The following is a 19,668-nucleotide window of genomic DNA, read 5'->3' on the forward strand; positions in this document are numbered from 1 at the left end:
GATTGAGGAGCCATGAGGAGGTTGTCAAATGTCCTTTGAGAATAAAGGGGGAAGAGTTAAAACTGACCAGCTCAGCTGGGTATGCTGGTATATACACCTGTAATCCAGTGCCTCAGGAAGCTGGGAGGAGGATCTTGTAATTCAAAACCAGCCTCAGCAAAGGAGACTCTAAACTCAGTAGACCTGAGTTTAGGTCTCTAAATAAATCCAGGGATGTGGCTCAGTGATCAATCCCCAGTATCTGCCCCCTACCCCCCAAAAAACCCTGTAATGGTTAATGTTCCTAAGTGCTGTTACACACGTACCTTTGTTATATTTATAATCTGTAGTATCCCTTATCCCCATACAAACTGTGAAGTTTGCCTGAGACATCCAAAAAATAAGGGGTAGATTGGTAGTTCCAGATTCATTGCGAGTAAGCCTGCAATGTTAATGTACAAAGTGGTTTTACCTTATTCTGGTCTTTTTTCAAGTTGCCTAGACAATGGTTTCCATTAGCTAGCGAAGTTACTGTCCCCCTTCCCCCCCAAACACCCAAGTATCAGGAATCACACTTGGAGCTTAGCTAATTAGGCAAGCCATACCTTTTTACAGGTCGCCCAGGAGGTCAGCCTCCTGGGCGGAAGTTGAGATTCTCCTGCATGGCTGGGATTGCATGTGCCTGTTTTTTAAGATCAAGTCCCATCAGTTTTTTCCACTGGAATTCAATTGAGACCAGGAGACATTTTATTGTGCGGGTTGGACCCATAGGATAGGCAGAAAACAACGTACAAGCTATTTAAACACTTGATGGTCTTACTTACGGTTTTTTTTTAAGAGTTGGAGGGGTTGGGTGGGGGTGTTTGACTTGATAACTCGTTTCTAATTCTTTATACCTTAACCTTAGAAAGTTCAGCTATCTTCCTTATGTTTTGGAAGACTTATAATAAAAGTATCTACATGGGTAAGGATGCTGCCTTCATGCCAGTATACCACCATGTCCCTGACCTATTTCCCCCACCAAGAATGGTGTAAAGTGTTCAGTAGAATTATCCATGTCCCAAGAATGATGAGGTCTAGTTGTTCTGAGAATTGGCCTTTCAGTCAATCAGCTTTAGATTGATCCTTCTTCTGATCCCAGCATTTGGATTTTTGTTCTCAACTTTAGGTTTTGGAAAGCCTATTGCAAAGTAGGATTCATCACCAATATGGGGAGAGGGGAAAAAAATGACAGTGGGTGGCTGCTGTATCAAGGACATATTTCAGTCTAGATGGCAATAGTGGACAAACCAGATGGTAGTCTAGACCTGTTGATTCCCAGGGGGTCCCAAGACGTATGTATACAATTTTCTGGTTATTTGTAGTCACAGCACTTAATTAAAGAACAGTAACACAGGGTAGAACCTAGCATTTTATTTAGATCTTCATTAAACTGTTGGAATTGAGAACCAGACATACGTAATAAACCTCCAAAAATAGACCCTGGAAGGCACTTTCTGCTTCGGGCAAGCAGTCATGGAGTAGCATGTAAACAAGCTGGCTTCTCTGTACCACGCCAGCCAAGTCCGCTCTCTCCACGGTCAGCCGCACCAGCTCTGCCCTCCCTTCGCTTAACACCAGCCAGACCCCCTGTAGGTCTAACCCAAGGTTTTTCTGTAGGACACCTTGGCCTACCTGGGAATGCTGGAAACATGTTGTTAAAGGAATCATGGTGTTGAGGAAAAAAAAATCTTTAAAAAGCTGCCATCTGAGGTGATGGCTTCTCTGTACTTACGCCATACCTCAGAATACAATAAATAAGCAATTAGAAAATGTTCAAGTATGAAGGGATTTCCTCCTCCCCGCCAAAAGCACTGCTCTCTGAAGGAAGCTGGTTTCTCTGTAGCTACACCAGCTGTTCAGAAAGCTCATTGGACCTGGTTTTGAAAATAAAACAAAGTTAAAACCCTGGGAGGAATTATTGTGCAGTGTGGAGTACTCATCTTTCTTATAAAGAAAAAAAAAAGTTATCTGGTACCAAAGTGTGCAACCTACAGACCCTCAGGTACTGCCCTGTGACTTCTCTGTATGACATCACAAGGGTGCCAAGTGCCTGTTTTTCTAGACTAGGAGTTGGTGAGGTTTGGCTAGTGCTGAAACCATGCATAGGATTGGTTTAATAAATGAAAACCTTATTACGTACGTCCTCCAAAAGACAGCTGAAGGTGGAGAAATTTTGATTTGGTGCTATTAAAGAGGTGGCAATTAAGAGCATAAGCACCAGGGAGATGGTTTAATGGTAACTGCCTTTTTGATTTTTTATGTCAGGCTGGAGCTCCGACTGGAACTTGCGTTACATGCAAGATAGATTGGGTAGGGAACACTCCCTGACAAAGAACTACATAATTAGAAATGGATCAAGTTACAGGGAGGATAAGGGAAGGCTTCACATTCATAATAGAGCTCAAGACATTACAAATTCATGCTGAGAGCTGTGGCATTGCCAGACAGGCTATAGTGGAACTACAAGTACTTTTACGTGCACATTACAAGGATATTTTCAGCATTTGGTAGGAAAGTCAATGTGTTTAGGACTTTGGAGGGTTGGGTGATAGGGCACAAAGGTTCAGTTCCAAAGCATTATTCACTACAAGTGTTGTTTCTAGGCAGTTACATGGATCACCTATGCTCACTAAATTCATTATAATGGTGAACAAAACTTCTAGGGACAGAATAGCAAGCCCAACTTACAGTCCCCCACAAAAGCTAAAATTCATGTCATTGACTAGAGAGTGACTGCAACTGATGAGCTGAAAGAGGACAAGAAAATTTAGGAAGAAGGGCCCTTTCCCTCAGAGCTTGAAGGCTTCTCTGTAGCCTACGCCAACAAGTCTGGGGAAAAAAGGCTAACACTTTCAGTATTTAAGCTTTTTGGGCACTTCCCATGGGAAGCTGTCCCTACCAAAGTGGCCATAGGCTGCAGTCCTCTGATAAATTGGCTTCTTCAGATCCAGATCCCTGGAATATACAAGTCCATAACTTAATATGTAGCATTGGATTAAAATAAAGCAAAACAATCAGCAAGACTCATTTTCAAGAGCTCTGGCAAATGAGTTCAGTTCTCTGGGGTATGCTAGGAAAAAAGTTTGTGGCAAAAGTGTTTGTTACTTCCCTGGTGTCCAAAGTCCTTGTACAGTCCTTATTAGTAACTACAGTTCTTGTTTTTCCGGCCCTGGCTCAACAAATATGAAAACTTGTCATTATTCTGAGGAATTCCAATTGTCAAAAGCTCATCTGAGGATCATACTTACCAAGGTCTCACTGCCCACTACGGTTCTTTTCTTTGTAGAACCTTGAACATCCCACTTGTCTGTATTAATTTCTTAAACACCCTTAGGTATGATGAGCACAAAGCCCAATATTAAATGTGAAAGACTTTCTAGGGTGATTAATATAAGCCACGGAGCACTGTGACTTGTATTTCTCAATTAAACGCTCCCTGAAGGCAATTTTAAAACATCAGCATGTTCTGGAATTAAAATGTTTCCCCATTTGAGGAGTCTACCTTTACCTCCTCATATCTAAGTAGTATGCATCACACACATACCCACACCCTCTACTTCTCACTAGCAATAGGCTTTACCATCTTTACCTGACAATGACCCCAGGGCGAAGATCAAAGTTCTTCTTCACAATCTCTAACAGCTCTCTCTCAGTCTTCTGAGAGGTACCATAATGGAAAATGGAGATGGACAATGGATGAGAAACTCCAATAGCATAAGAGACCTAAAAAGGATTCAAATGTTAACAGTCAGTAATTCAAATGCATACTTGTATACATTGGTATAAAATGGGCAAGAAACTTATTACTGTTATATCCCTCCCGCTTACGTGGCTGTTTACCACTCCAATTACATAAAAAGAATATATACCTGAACAAGAACCCTCCTGCACAGACCTCCTTTAACAAGGGATTTTGCCACCCAACGGGCAGCATAAGCAGCTGAGCGGTCCACCTTAGTATAATCCTTTCCTGAAAAGGCACCTCCTCCATGAGCTCCCCAACCGCCATAGGTGTCCACAATTATTTTCCGGCCAGTCAAACCAGCATCACCCTGAAATTATAGGATTTAAGTCACTTTATGCCTAATCCTTCCCAGTAAGTGGTTCTAGATTAGAATGCCTATTCCATGCCACTAAAGATTCACAAGCAAATTCCACAATCTTATAAGAGGTGATTGGTTAAGTAACCAAAGACTCAAAATAGTAAGAGTATGCTGAACTGACATTACCTGAGGCCCACCAATAACAAATCTGCCACTTGGCTGCAGATGGTAGATGGTATCCTCATCAAGATATTTTGGAGGTACAACAGCTTTGATGACCTTCTCTTTCAGGGCATCCCTCATCTCATCAAGACAAACCTCTTCATCATGCTGAACAGATATAACGATTGTGTGGACTCTGATGGGAAGCACAGCACCTCGATCTTGCATATACTGCACAGTCACCTTGAAGTCAACACAGGTTATCAGAACACTTAATTCCACCAGTTTTGTACTTGGTTCTCTATCAAGTTACAATACAGTGCTGGGCATGGTGGTATATGTCTAATCTCAGTGGCTCGGGAGGCTGAGGCCAAGGACTGAGTTTAAAGCTAGCCTCAGCAATAGTGAGGCACTAAGTAAAACTCAGTGAGACCCTGTCTCTAAATAAAATATAAACAAGGCTGGGAAGTGGCCGAGTGCCCCTGAATTCAATCCCTAGTACCAAAAAAAAGAAAATTATAATGAGCAAAAATATGTTATTCTTGGCAGTCATCAAATTCATGGATTTTCCTACAAAGTAATTTCAGGCAGTATAGCTTTAAGATCACTTACTTGAGTTTTTGAATCTGGGCGTAACCAAGGCAAAGTGCCGTTGCGGCGTAGTTCAGCCAGTTTGGCATTTAGCTTGTGTGCTAAGACAATAGTTAAAGGCATACACTCCTCAGTTTCATCGGTGGCATAACCAAACATCAAGCCCTGAAAAAAAGAGCCAGTGATGTAACATTAAAGCTTAATTTAATGTTAGAAGAGACATAAATAGCCTTTCACAATACCTGGTCTCCTGCACCAATGTCTTCCTCATTTCGGTCAAGATGAACACCTTGAGCAATATCTGGTGACTGTTGTTCCAAGGCCACCAGCACATTACAAGTCTTATAGTCAAACCCTATAAACAAAAACATCTTTTAAAAACAAAAGGCCACAATACCCGCTCTGTTCACAATTACTTGGAATTCTAAATACTGCTACTGCTGAAGAAATCAGATATAGTAGTAACTCCTTAGCCATGATTTCACGTTCCCCTCACACTTTGTTACCTTAAAATTGTAAATGGAAAATACCAGAAATTTGTGATTTTCTGAAAAAAAATTGCCCTGAGAGTGTGATGAACTCTTCCCTTCCCAGGACATGAATCATCATCCAGATACATGCTACCCACCGGCTAAATCACTTAACTATTGAAATGTCTTGGCATAACAGTGGCTTTATGTTCAAATAAACTTAATAACCCAAAAGCATAAGAATAATACTAATATTTTGAACATGCCAAGAAAAGCTATAGTGTGCATCAAAGCAAACAGGTGCAAGTTCTGAAGGGGAAAAGATGGCCAGGATTGCTAAGATCTATGGTACAATAGACATTTTGTCAGATCACATTTATAACTTGTACACTAACTTCCATCTTATTTTTGCAAATCTAATGTACCTCATTATGTTAGGCATAACTGTAGCCAAGTATGGGGAAAAAATATTCGTCAGTTTCAGCCATCTGCTAGGCTTAGAACATTGTCCTCCATGGCAAGGTGAGACTATAATACCAAAATGTCATACTGCATATCTACATAACCAGAGTTAAGGATTACTAGGAACTTTCTAGAAGACAGTTTCAACCATTACATCTAAACATAAGCTTAGAAAAAAAGCACACACCTTTGGAAGAATCATCATATCCAATGTGCTTAATGGCTTCCCGAACCACTTTCTGGTAGTCAATGGCAGCTCTTGATGTAATTTCCCCAGCAAGAAGAATCATCCCAGTTTTAGCAACAGTTTCTAATAAAGGAGAGATTCACACAGAAAAAACATTTTATAAATTAGTTCTCCCAATGTTACCTTTATAATCAGGCAATAAACAAGCACATGTTCTGAACCTACCACAAGCCACTTTGGCATCAGGGTCCTGTTGAAGATGGGCATCAAGGACAGCATCACTGATTTGGTCACAAATCTTATCTGGGGGGGAAAAAAATCAACTTCTTTTACTATTGAAGTATGGGACGCCCCTTTCTCTATGAACTGGAAAAAAAAACTTTGTTGGGGGGAAAAAAAAGGAAGGGGGGGTTTAAGAGGTGCTTTACCACATCTACACTCAGCTGTGCCCCACCCCATTTTCATTTATTTTGAGACTGAGTTTCAAAAGGTTGCTAAGGCCTAAATTGTGCATCTTGTGCTCCTCCTGCTGCCTTGGCCTCCTGATCGCTGGGACTGCATGCATTTACCACTGTGCCCAGCTAGGAGGGGGGGGGAACACTGAGATTTTACTTTTTTTATTTTGAAACAAAAACTTTGAAGTGAATCATTCAGTGCATTAAGTATGATTATAACTGCTGCTTTTTGTAAAGCACTGCTTTACCAGAAGCAGTCTGCCTGAATAATAAATGCTGGACACAAGAGTCCGTGTTACTTAAAAACTTGACACCGCGGTCTTAATATAGTCGCACAAGCTCACTGACTCAGTCAGCCAGCAGAACCCTCGAGATATCCAATACACATCCACCCATTATGATGTGTGCACTTGACACCTCCCAAGGACTTCCGGGCCACCTCTAAAAAGTCAGAGGTTCTGAAATACCGTTCCAAGCCTAACCATTCCAACGTTCTCGTCGATCTCCACTGTCACCTGCCAGACCCTGGTCCCGGGGACCCTGGGAGAACAAGCCGCAGGCACCACGGCCTTTAATTGGTGCAGCACAACCGCACACCGGTGAACTCGTGGCTGCGCACTAGCACGTGCACACGATGTGGCAGGACAATCTGGCCAGTGTCAGCAGGCTCCTGGTCTCAAGAGACACTCAAAGAATTAAGCCATGAAAGGGAACAGCCACGAACAAAAGGAGTGACCCGGCGGCCATCCGGCTGTGTCATCAGAGCGGCTCCGGAATAGGCTCGGCGGCGCCAGTCCCTCGGCCCCCACCTACGTCACTCGTTCTAGGAAGGGGGAGTAACCTCCAACACTCTCGAATTTTCCAGACAGCCCGAAAAAACGCGCCACCGGCCAGGCCCAGGCGGCCTCGCGCGTCGCGCTTAAGGGCGGCGCGCCCAGCCCAGCCCGCGGACACGATGCCCTCCTGAGACGCGGGCCCGGCTCACTATGGCGGCCACACACAAAGCCTGGAAGCGGCGAGGGCGCCGGCCGGGCGGAGGTGCCCCCGCAGCGCTGCCCGCGCGCCCGCGCCGGCTTCGCCACGTGCCGCCGCCGGGCTGCAATGCGGAGCGCGCTCCCGCCGCGGGGGCGCGCGGGGCGGGCCGCCTACGGAGGGCTCCCGCCGCGGGCCCGCGGAGCCGCCCTCCCGCAGAGCCCGCCACCCCCCTTCTGGAATCTTCCGCGGGCCGGGCGCGCGGCCGGGTGGGGGAGGGGCGCGCCCCCGCCTCACCTGGGTGGCCTTCCCCCACAGACTCCGAGGTGAAGAGGAACGTGCCCTCCTCGATGAATGCCTCGTGGAAGCCGTTGAGCTGACCGTTCATGTCGGCGATGGCGGCAGAAGAGCGGAACTGAGGAGCGGACAGACCGGCGGCGGAGGCGCAACACGCGGACGAGGAAGAACACTCGGTCAGCGGCGGCGGGGCGAGCAGGGCGGCGGGCAGCGCGGTCCGATATTTATAGCGCGGAGCCCGCAGGCCCCGCCTCCGGTCCCGCCCATGCGCGCGGGGAGGTGCGGCCGCGCAGGACAGAACCATCGCGGGGTGGGGGGATCCTGCGAGCGTTGGTCCCCGGCGGGCGTCAGCAATCCGGGGCCGTCACGACCGGTGGAGAGAGACGCGAGAGGACTGCTTCGACGTTCGCTCCCTGTCGACGAGGGACGAACGGCGACAGGGCTCCAGGGGCCGTCCCCCGCGCCGTGACATGGCACCGCCCTTCCGGCCGTTGCAGGCCAGAGTCCGCGACCGCCCCCAGCGGCGGCGGCTGGAAGCGCGGCTTTTGTGTTGATAGTGCGGGGCTCCGCGCCGCGCGCCCCAGCGGCCGGGACCGAGCCGGGCGCCCGCCCGAGGCCCGAGGGCTGTGGCTAACGGCCTGGGGGAAGATGGCGGCCGCCGGTGGGCGAGAGGATGGCGGACCGTGCTGGGCACTTCGGTCGCGTGCTCGGAGCGGCTGGGAACGCAGGCCTGAGTTTTCCCAGAAGCCGTCCAGGCCCGCGACCGCGCTCGGCCGCTCCACGAAGCTCTAGCTTTGCAGTGCCCACTTGGCTGGTCCCGGTCTTGTCCATGAACGGAATTACAGGGAAGGAGAAAGAAAACAGACCGAGCCAGCAGGAGCAGGAGTCGCCCCCGTAGAGTCATGGCCAGGCAGGGTCACTCAACCTGGGCAGGGGTCATTGTGGCCCCGGGGAACTCAGGCAGGGTAGGTCGTTTCTGCTGGGGTGACCCAGGGAGCCACAAGTAGGCGGAGCTGCTCATGCGGCACTGGGGCAGGTGTATAAGTGACCCCAAGGAGCCGTGGGGAGTGGGACTCACTCATTCAGGGTCCTGTGGACCTCGCGGAGCCATGGCCAGGCAAGGTCACTCATCCCTGCAGGGGCAGAGGGTACAGTGGCCCACGCTAGTGACAAGGACATCAGGCCCTGGTGTCCAGAACAGTTTGCTCCCATCATGGGAGGATGCACTTCACCCCATGATCTGAACAAACCTGACAGGCTCCAGCTCCTGCTACCAGAGAAGTAGGTAAATTCTGGAGAGTGGGGAGCGGAGGGAAATGAGAGTTAGAAAAAAAGGAGGCCCTGGGCTGTGCTAGGGGCTTCTACAAAGAAGAAAGGGCGCTCCCCACACTTAAGATCATCAGGGTCAAAGCGGGCAGCCAGAAAAGATTAAGTCACAAGAGACATGGTATTTTTACTTTTTCTTTTTCTTTTTTTTAATTTACTTTTTAGTTGTAGTTGGACACAATACCTTTATTTTGTTTATTTTTATGTGGTGCTGAGGATCCAACCCAGGGCCTCGCACATGCTAGACAAGTGCTCTACCACTGACCCACAATTCCAGCCCCTTTACTTGGTTTTTATTTTTCAAACTAACCCTTCATAGAAAAATAACTATAAAACTACTTAATAATTTCTTTGTTTCGATGTCATTTTTAAAAAGTAGAAAGCCAGTTTATTAACAATGAGTATTAACATTGTCAACAGCAATAAAGTGCATGTGTAGACTAGTCAGTGTCAGTGCATTATCTCCCTGCAGAAAAATCTATATGGGAAGCCAGAATGTAATTAGAAGGTTATTTTATTAATAGGGAGGAAGAAGAAAAGGATTAAATTCAATGATTAGCTCATTAGCTCCTGATACCCCTTTGCTACCAACCTCACTGTTGGACTGATCCTGCCAGGGAGATTAGAGTCAGCTGCACCACTTGCTTACCTACTTTTCTTTCTCTTAGCAAGGGTAATTGGTAGTTACAAGCTGGAGCTGAAGTTAGGCCTCTGCCAAGACCCTCTTCATACAGACCTGTCTGTAAAATTGGGACAATAATAGTCATCATAGGCTTGTTTAAAGGATTAAATGAAATGATAAAAGTACATTCTTTAGCACAATGTCTAGCCCATAATAGATATTTTTAAAATATATGCTGTAAAAAATTAGCTCTTCCTGCGAATAACTTTTCACTGGCTTTCAAGTGCTCTTAGGACAAAGGTTAAAATCCCTACATAGCTGGGTGTGGTGGTTCACAACTGTACTCTCAGCAACCCAGGAGGCTGAGGCAGGAGGATCATGAGTTCAAGGCCTGTCTCAGCAACTTAGTGAGGTCCTGAGCAATTTAGTGAAAACCTGTCTCAAAATAAAAACTGAAAAGGGCTGGGGATGTGACTCAGTGGTTAAACACCCCTGAGTTCAATCCTCAGTACAAAAACAAAAAACCTACATACTCTAAAGGCCTGAGTGTGGCTTGGCTGCTGCTTCAAGTTTATCTTTCTGTTGTTACTTTGAATTTCTTTTAGTTAGCAACAGTTCATTGATTCCCATCAAAATAAAGTGAGACATGGGCTGGGCCTATAACTCAGTGGCAGAACGCTTGCCTAGCATGTGTGAGGCACTGTTTTCCATCCTTAGCACCACATAAAAATAAATAAAGGCATTCTGTCCACCTACAACTACAAAAATAAAAATAAGTAATACAGCTGGGCGTGGTGGGGCTCGCTAATAATCCCAGTGACTCTGGAGGCTGGGCAGGAAGATCATGAATTCAAAGTCAACCTCAGCAATGGCGAGGTGCTAAGCAACTCAGTAAGACCCTGTCTCTAAATGAAATACAAAATAGGACTGGGATGTGGCTCAGTGGTCGAGTGCCCCTGGGTTCAGTCCCCTGTAACTAAAAAAAAAAAAAAAAAAAAAAAAAAAAGAAAAGAGAGAAAGGAAAGGAAGCAGAAAAATGGCAGAAGAAAGTGGGGCAGGGAAGAGGCCTGGTGACCTGGGAGGTCCAGGAGAGGAGGCCGGCTGGTCTCTAGCAAGGCACTGTGATCAACAGTATTAAGAGCTGCCCTCTGGAGAAAGTGCAGGCCACCTGTTCTGACTTCACAGGTTACTGCCCCGAAGGCCAAACAGACTGGTAGAGGTCCTTCGTTGGTTCCATAGTGAGCATTAATGAACTTGTTGAATGTGGGATGGTGTAAAGCACATGGGGAAATCTATTCCCTGTCTTCTTTGGGCTCCAGCCTTTTCAACCCAGAGAACACTCAGGGAGCAGTCTCCCCTGAGAGTGCAGAGCTGGGCCTGCATAAAGTGGTTTTCAGGGCTCAGACAGTCTTACCTGTCTGCCTGTCGAGGAGAGAGTTCAGGAAGACAGAGTATTTGCAGGGCAAGAAGCTGTTGGTGTGGCCAGAGAGGAAGAGGAAGATGGTGCCGCAGACAGCCGAGAGCATAGCCACAGTGGGAGACCTGGAGAAGGAGGCGATGGGCTATGAGTCTCAGAGCAGCTGCCAGGTGAAGGTGAGCAGGGAGAAAAGTCTCCAAGGTTCGGCCAGCGCTTTAGGGGCAAAGTCTGGAGTGTCTGATGGCCTTAGGAGAAGGCCAAGTCCAGTGAATCAGAAGCAAGGACTGTATGCAGCCTTCATCTTTAGGCTGTTTGTATTTTATTTATATTTCTGTGATTTTTCTCTCATCACAATCAAACCCTTTTGCATCTCAGTCAAGAAGCGAAGGATGGAGAAGTGCATGGGGGGCAGTGGAGACACAGTGGCGCCTTTGCGAGGGGCCCTGTTGTGAGGTCTAGTGCCCTCATCATAGCACTAGTTCCTTCTTTGTCTTAGATGAGAACCCCCATGCGCTCCACCCAAGTCACTGTGGAGTCGTGGTGCAGCTGGGACTGGAGCCTGGATCTAAGCCCAGGGCCTTGTGCAGACACCAAGCAGCACTGCCCAAGGCAGCGAGAAGTGGTGTCCGTCCCCCACACCTTTTCCTTTTTACACACACTAAACAATTCAGAGAAATGTGGGTTTTCTCCTAACAGTTTTTATGACCATCTCTCTGGGATACTGTGGATATTAAATCATTTTCCTTCTATTTTTATTGTGGGAAAATACACAGAACATAAAATTTGCCATTGTAACTGTTTACAGCTCTGTGGCAATCGGCCTCGTTGTGCCTGTGTGCTCTTTTTATTAGCAGTTAGGTGTGCTTAGTGGACGCCCATCAGTGGGTTTAACTGTTGCTTCGTTGGTTGACGGTCACGTTGTTTCTTGCCTGCCATCTTTGCACATGTACTTTTGTGAAGCAATGTTGTGTGTGTGTGTAAAATATTCAACTGTAGCTGAGCTTGGTGGCGCATGCCTGTAATCCCAGCAGTTCCAGAGGCTGAGGCAGGAGGATCACAATTTTAAAGCCAGTCTCAGCAACTTAGCAAGGCCCTAAGCAACTCAGTGAGACCCTGTCTCTAAATAAAATATGTTAAACAAAGAAAAAGGCTGGGGATGTGGCTCAGTGGTTACATGCCCCTGGGTTCAAACCCCAGTACTAAATAAATAAATATTTCCAAGATGGGGTGGATGAGACACAGATATGTACATTCTTACCTGTTAGTAATTGTAGCCAGAGAACTTTCCAGATGGCTGTCAGAACTCACATTCTCAGTCGAGAGTATCATTTTCTAATTCACCAAATGCTGGATGTTATTGCTTTTTAAAATTTTTGTAAGTATGAAAAATGGTAAAAGAATATTTTTATAACCTTGGCAGACTTTTGCAAGTAAGATAGAAACCACAAAAGACTGATAAGATTTAATAACATAAAAATGAAAACTCACTTTATAAATAAAATCCAAAGACCGACAACTTGGGAAAACGTTTTCAACATATAAGACAAACAAAGGGTTAATACCAATTAGTGAAAAAGGAAGAACTGTGCAGCTGCGCAGCCTGTCATCCCAGCTACTCAGGAGGCTGAGGCAGGAGGATTTCTGTTCAAGGCCAGCCTCAGCAACTTAGTGAGACCCTGTCTCAAAAGGTAAAGAAGCTAAGAATGTAGCTCAATGGTAAAGAGCCCCTGGGTTCAATCCCCAGTACCAAAATATAAATAAATATAATGAAAACTAGTGGAAAGATTGCAAGTAGATAGTTTACCATGATGAAAGTGGAAATTACCAATAAACATGAAAAGATGTTCAGCCTCAAAATTCATTTGCATAGTGAGTTTGGGAAAAGCCACGGCCATGGAGGTGGGGAGGGGTGGACGGAGAAGAAATCCAGGGAACAAGATGCTGTGCTCCCCAGAGTGTGGCCTCTGGGGAGCTGCATGATGCGGATGGCACCTTTCAGAGGGGTGCCATTCCTGGGATACCCAGGAACTGGAATCTCCCAGGATTCCAGTCTCCTTGCCTCCACGGGAGACATCCTCTGGATGGAGCCAGGTCTGCTTGTGGCAAAGGCTGCTGCTCCCTGCTTAGGGACTTTCTGGCACCGTTTCTGCCCCAGCCTGTCCAGCACCCTGTCTGCTGCCAAGAGCATGGCTCTCCTGCTGGTTCAGAGTCCCGTGTCAGGTGGGGTGGCTCACCTCTGCTGTGGTGCACTTCCCAGCCAGCCTGCAGCTTCTCTTCCAGCCTTCTGATCCCAACAATCAATGTGTCATCTGGGGACCCTTCAGGAGAGCACCTATCCCCTCTGGAGAGAGGACTTGGTTTTTGACCTGACCTCAGCTCCGGCTCCCCTGTCTGGCTGCAGCTGTGCCCGACTAAGACCATTTATTGCTTTTGTTCCCATACCCAGCTTTGCTTGCTGTGCTCCTGGGCCCCCTGACCTGACTTCTCATCTCTTGACTCTTTTCCCTTGCGTTTGGATCAGTGCATTTGGACAAACCTCCCTGTAACTGATATCTGACTTGATCTCAGGATCCTTCCACTGTAAACTGTCCTCACCTCCGTCCAGCAGCCACAGGATGACCATGCTCTGTGCCCTGGTAACCAAGGATGTTGGGGCAGAAGCAGTAAGGAATTCCTTTATCTAATCTCTATTTTTCATCTTGCCCAGGTTCGCCCTGAGGGAGGATGGGGCTGTACCCAGGACAGAAAAGGCATAAGTCAGAGGATGCTGACTTTGGGCCAGCCAGCCATGGTTGGTGACCACAGAAGCCGAGACCCTCTCTGCTGGGAGCGGAGTACAAGTCTTATCCCTAAATTTAGCCTGCAGCAATCCTTTATGTGCAGTCCTGGGGGACCATGGCACCTCCCAAGGAAGGCAGCCCCGTAGAATGCGTGGTGGAAGGACCCTCTACCTGGACAGGCTCCTGCGCCAGCACCTCCTCTGGGCTCCCAACTGGAGCTCTCACCCTTTGCTGAAGTAATAACTTCTTAAGCTCTAATGCACGTGAACAGCCCATCTCAGCAAGAGTCTGCACTCTGACCAGCTCCCAGCTGATGCCAGTCACCCTGGACATCCATACTGCTGGGGGAACAAGGGTCCAGACTTGCCAGTTTGCACACTGGGGTACACCTGGGGCCACAAGATTTCCAAAGTCCGTGTGAACATGGATGATTTGAAGTGATTCAATTTCAGACTCCTAACTTCCATATGAACCATTTTCTAAGGCTGATTGGCCCGAGAATGGGCCAATTCCCCTTTCTTTTAATGTGCTAAAGAAACCAAGCCATCTTACCTGCTGCATCCCACTCTGGGATGCTGAACGAAGGAATGCACTGAAACACTGGCATAGGTATTGAGAAAATGAATGACTCTGAACACTAACAAATCTTTTTGCAAATTAAAATCTTTTCTAGGTGCTGCCTGGTCACAGTGACAGGGAAGCTAAGGAGTACAGAAATACAGCTGGGTCCTGAGCTTGCTCTTTGCTCTTTGTTCTCTGGGTGTCCTTGGGGCCAGGGCCTGGTGATGACACCTATCATGGGCTGCTTGCACTGGGGGCACTTCCTGTGTGACCTTGACTGCCAGGAGGAGCCTGATTCCCGCACCAGTGAGCACCTCTTCATGCAGACGGCAGAGGTCATGGCCTCCCACGGCTGGAAGAACACAGGTTCTGAGGACCTCTGCACTGGCCACTCTGGATAGCTCCCCAAAGAGACTGAAAAGGCACACTTCAGGGAGACCCTCAGTGCACTCGTGGTGGGAGCTGCCGCCAAGCTGATTATGTCCATGGCAAAGGGCTGAAGCCAGGGATCGATGCAGATGTTGGAAATGTAACCTGCAAGGTTTTCCTGGGATCTTGGACACTGTGACATAATGCCCAGTCCTTGGCTGACTGGGAGCAGATCTGTAGAAGTGCCGCCGCTGTCAGGTGACTGTGGGAGACATTTGGCAGATGATCAGAAGCAGGTCACTGGCTCTGAACGGAACCAGCAAAAGCATCGTATGCTCCTGTGAGTGGCCCCTTTACACTGTACTCTGTCATGGTCCCAATTACACAGAAATCTGACAGCACTGTAATTACTGGAGAAATTCTACAAACATCTACAATTCCTGGGAAAGTATATATGGCATCTTGACCCGAATAGCTTCTAACCAGGAAAGGATTGTTAATGTCGCTGGACCAGGGATTGGAATGACCCAGATAAGTTGGAGATGGGCAACTTTGGCCTCAGCTGGGGCAGCAGTGATGCAGATGGCCCCTGGCCGTCAGGGCAGCTCTTCTGCCCGTGCCTGACGACCTCTGACACATCATCCCTCAAACCAAGGCTCTGCTTCAGGACAAGGACGTAACTGCCATCACCTAGGACCCCTGGGCAAGCAGGACTCTGTACTCAGAAAGGAAGGTGGTGTGCACCTCTCTCTGGTGAGGCCGGGGCTGTGGCCATAGTAAATCTGCAGGAGATGGGAGGACTCTGCTGTCACTCTACCTGGCCTGCTGCCCTGGGCGGAGGCCAAGCTTGTCAGCTGGTCTGCCAGGTCGCCCAGCTCCTCTCTATGAAGAGGGAGCTTGGGCTCTTGAACAGGCTTTGGCCTTGAAAACTTGTATAACAAACCAGACCATAGAAAAAAGTGGACTTTAGTGGCCAGGGCTTAGCTAGGCGGCATAGCATGTACCAATCCTGCACAAGGCCCCGGGTTCACACCCCAGTATCCCCCAAAATTCATCTTAAAATATACAGTATACAGTGTACAGTAGTTCCAATTTCAGAAAATGTTATTCAAGGAGATAGCTGCATTGCTGCTAAGTGACCAACAGATGGGCATTGTATACGGCATGGACACACTGGACAAGGACAACAGGTGTCTTGGTGAGGTTGAGCTGCCCAGGCAAGGGCCACGCAGGGCCTATGGATCGCCCATCTCTGGCCTCCCGCTTACCGATTCTGGAGCACAGGTGGGCCACAGTACGTCAGCGGAGAGGGCTTGCAGGTGGAGGTCTGCTGACATTGTCAGGTGATGACCCTGCCCCTCCCTCCTCCTCCACCCTCACTTAAAAAGCTGTTTTCTTGAATAACATTTTCTGAAGTTGGAACTTTTTTAAAGCAAACAAAAATCTTACCTGGCCCTCTGTTTACTACTCAGACCACTTAACAATAAAGAAAACATGATTTATTTTTATTTTTCTTGTGGTCTTGCTGTCTTGCCCAGGCTGCCAGGATATTTGGGCTCGTGCGATCCACCTGCCTCAGCCTTCAAAGCTGGGACTACAGGCACTGCTACCACCCCTGGCTTAAAAAACAATTACAGGGGCTGGATTGCTGTGTGAGGTTTTTTTTTTGTTTGTTTGTTTGTTAAGTACAGGAGATTGAACTCAGGAGCACTCGACCACTGAATCACATCCCCAGCCCTATTTTATATTTCATTTAGAGACAGGGTCTCTCAGAGTTGCTTAACACCTCAGTTTTGCTGAGGCTGACTTTGAACTCATGATCCTCCTGCCTCAGCCTCCCAAACTGCTGGGATTATAGGCATGTGCCACCGTGCATGGCCTGCTGTGTGAGTTTTGTTTGTTGGTCTTTAACTCAAAGAAATTTTAAAAATAATTGGTGATGCCAGGGGCAGTAGTGCATGCCTGTAATTCCAGCAGCCCAGAAGGCTGACACAGGAGGATGGCAAGTTCCAAGCCAGCCTCAGCAAATCAGTGAGGTCCTGTCTCAAAAAATAAAAAGGGCAGGTGATGTGGCTTAGTGGTTAAAGTGTCCGTGGGTTCACCCTCCAGTACCAAAATTTTTTTTTAAAAGTCTAAAAAATTGGTGAGTATTAAATTTCTATGGTATTTATATTAAAAGTGATAGTTTATAATATTTAAAATGTCAGTATTGATAATATGCTGAAAATTAAAACTACTTTAATTACACTTAAAATGAAAAACTGGGCTGGGGATATGGCTCAAGTGGTAGCGCGCTCGCCTGGCATGTGTGTGGCCCGGGTTCGATCCTCAGTACCACATACAAACAAAGATGTTGTGTCTGCCAAAAACTAAAAAAAAAAAATAAATATTAAAAAATAAAAGACCCAGAATAGCAAAAACAAGGCTAAGCAGGAAGTGTGAATCAGGCAGTATAGCTATACCAGACTTCAAACTATACTACAGAGCAATAGTAACAAAAACAGCATGGTGCTGGTACCAAAACAGGCGGGTGGACCAATGGTACAGAATAGAGGACACAAAAACCAATCCACAAAACTACAACTATCTTATATTTGATAAAGGGGCTAAAAGCATGTAATGGAGGAAGGATAGCATCTTCAACAAATGGTGCTGGGAAAACTGGAAATCCATATGCAACAAAATGAAACTGAATCCCTTTCTCTCGCCATGCACAAAAGTTAACTCAAAATGGATCAAGGAGCTTGATATCAAATCAGAGACATGGCGTCTGATAGAAGAAAAAGTTGGCTACAATCTACATACTGTGGGGTCAGGCTCCAAATTCCTCAATAAGGGTTAATAACTAGAATCAACAAATGGGACTTAAAACTAAAAAGTTTTTTCTCAGCAAAAGAAACAATAAGAGAGGTAAATAGGAAGCCTACATCCTGGGAACAAATCTTTACTCCTCAAACTTCAGACAGAGCCCTAATATCCAGAGTATACAAAGAACTCAAAAAATTAGACAATAAGATAACAAATAACCCAATCAACAAATGGGCCAAGGACCTGAACAGACATTTCTCAGAGGAGGACATACAATCAATCAACAAGTACATGAAAAAATGCTCACCATCTCTAGCAGTCAGAGAAATGCAAATCAAAACCACCCTAAGATACCATCTCACTCCAGTAAGATTGGCAGCCATTAGGAAGTCAAACAACAACAAGTGCTGGCGAGGATGTGGGGAAAAGGGTACACTTGTACATTGCTGGTGGGACTGCAAATTGGTGCGGCCAATTTGGAAAGCAGTATGGAGATTTCTTGGAAAGCTGGGAATGGAACCACCATTTGACCCAGCTATTCCCCTTCTCGGTCTATTCCCTAAAGACCTAAAAAGAGCATACTACAGGGACACTGCTACATCGATGTTCATAGCAGCACAATTCACAATAGCAAGACTGTGGAACCAACCTAGATGCCCTTCAATAGACAAATGGATAAAAAAAAAAATGTGGCATTTATACACAATGGAGTATTACTCTGCATTAAAAAATGACAAAATCATAGAATTTGCAGGGAAATGGATGGCATTAGAGCAGATTATGCTAAGTGAAGCTAGCCAATCCCTTAAAAACAAATGCCAAATGTCTTCTTTGATATAAGGAGAGTAACTAAGAACAGAGTAGGGACGAAGAGCATGAGAAGAAGATTAACATTAAACAGGGATGAGAGGTGGGAGGGAAAGGGAGAGAGAAGGGAAATTGCATGGAAATGGAAGGAGACCCTCAGGTGTATACAAAATTACATACAAGAGGAAGTGAGGGGAAAGAGAAAAAAATACAAGGGGGAGAAATGAATTACAGTAGAGGGGGTAGAGAGAGAAGAGGGGAGGGGAGGGCGGGAGGGGGGATAGTAGAGGATAGGAAAGGCAGCAGAATACAACAGACACTAGTATGGCAATATGTAAATCAATGGATGTGTAACCGATGTGATTCTGCAATCTGTATACGGGGTAAAAATGGGAGACTATTATAGCTCCACAAACACTTCATCAACTATATAATCTTCTCTCAGTAAGTACACAACCAAAAACCTCATTCTTTGCTGCCTGGACATCTATTTGCTTTGTAAGTAATAAAACAAGAAAGGAAAAAAAATAAAATAAAAAATTCTCTCTCTAAAATAAATAAATAAATAAAAATAAAATGAAAAACTTCACAAGTATCTGGGTTCAATCCCCAGCATATCTCTCTCTCTCTCTCTCTCTCTCTCTCTCTCTCTCTCACACACACACACACACACACACACGCACACAAAAGAAAAGAAAATTTTTAGATATCTACTCAAAATGTGGTGGTAACATGATTTTTTTCCCAATATTCATTTCTAGTTGTAGTTGGACAAAATACCTTTATTTTATATATTTTATGTGGTGCTGAGGATCGAACCCAAGGCCTCACACATGTTAAGTGAATGCTCTACTGCTGAGCCCCAGCCCAAGCCCAGGTAACATGATTTTTAAAAATTATTTTTGGAAGCCAGGTATAGTGGTGCATACCTGTAATCGCAGCAGCTCAGGAGGCTGAGGCAGGAATATTGTGAGTTTAAAGCCAGCCTCAGCAATGGCGAGGTGCTAAGTAACTCAGTGTGACTCTGTCTCTAAATAAAATACAAACAGGGCTGGGGATGTGGCTCAGTGGTCGAGTGCCCCTGAGTTCAATCCCTGTTACCCCCCCAAAAAAATATAGTTCTGGGCCAGGTGGTATACACCTATAATTTCAGCAGCTCAGGAGGCTGAGGCAGGAGGATATGAGTATTGTGAGGATTGTGAGTTCAAAGCCAGCCTCAGCAACTTAGCGAGGCCCTAAGCAACCTAGAGAGACCCTTTCTCCAAATAAAACAAAAATGGCTGGGGATGTGGCTCCGTGATTGAGGACCCCTGGGTTT

General features: G+C 46.4%; 1 protein-coding gene across 1 annotated transcript; it reads right to left on the reverse strand.

Annotated features, from left to right (window-relative positions):
- Positions 1–2,775: 2,775 nt before the first annotated feature.
- On the reverse strand, positions 2,776–7,872 carry Mat2a (methionine adenosyltransferase 2A). Its single transcript, XM_076833615.2, has 9 exons — positions 7,661–7,872; positions 6,162–6,239; positions 5,937–6,059; positions 5,060–5,172; positions 4,839–4,982; positions 4,251–4,469; positions 3,891–4,073; positions 3,611–3,744; positions 2,776–2,976 (listed from the first exon to the last, which is right to left on the reverse strand). The coding sequence occupies exons 1-9, from the start codon at positions 7,749–7,751 to the stop codon at positions 2,874–2,876; spliced, it is 1,188 nt and encodes a 395-aa protein (XP_076689730.1). The 5' UTR covers positions 7,752–7,872; the 3' UTR covers positions 2,776–2,873.
- Positions 7,873–19,668: the final 11,796 nt, after the last annotated feature.

Source organism: Callospermophilus lateralis, chromosome 14, assembly GCF_048772815.1.
Source record: "Callospermophilus lateralis isolate mCalLat2 chromosome 14, mCalLat2.hap1, whole genome shotgun sequence".
Taxonomy (NCBI): domain Eukaryota; kingdom Metazoa; phylum Chordata; class Mammalia; order Rodentia; family Sciuridae; genus Callospermophilus; species Callospermophilus lateralis.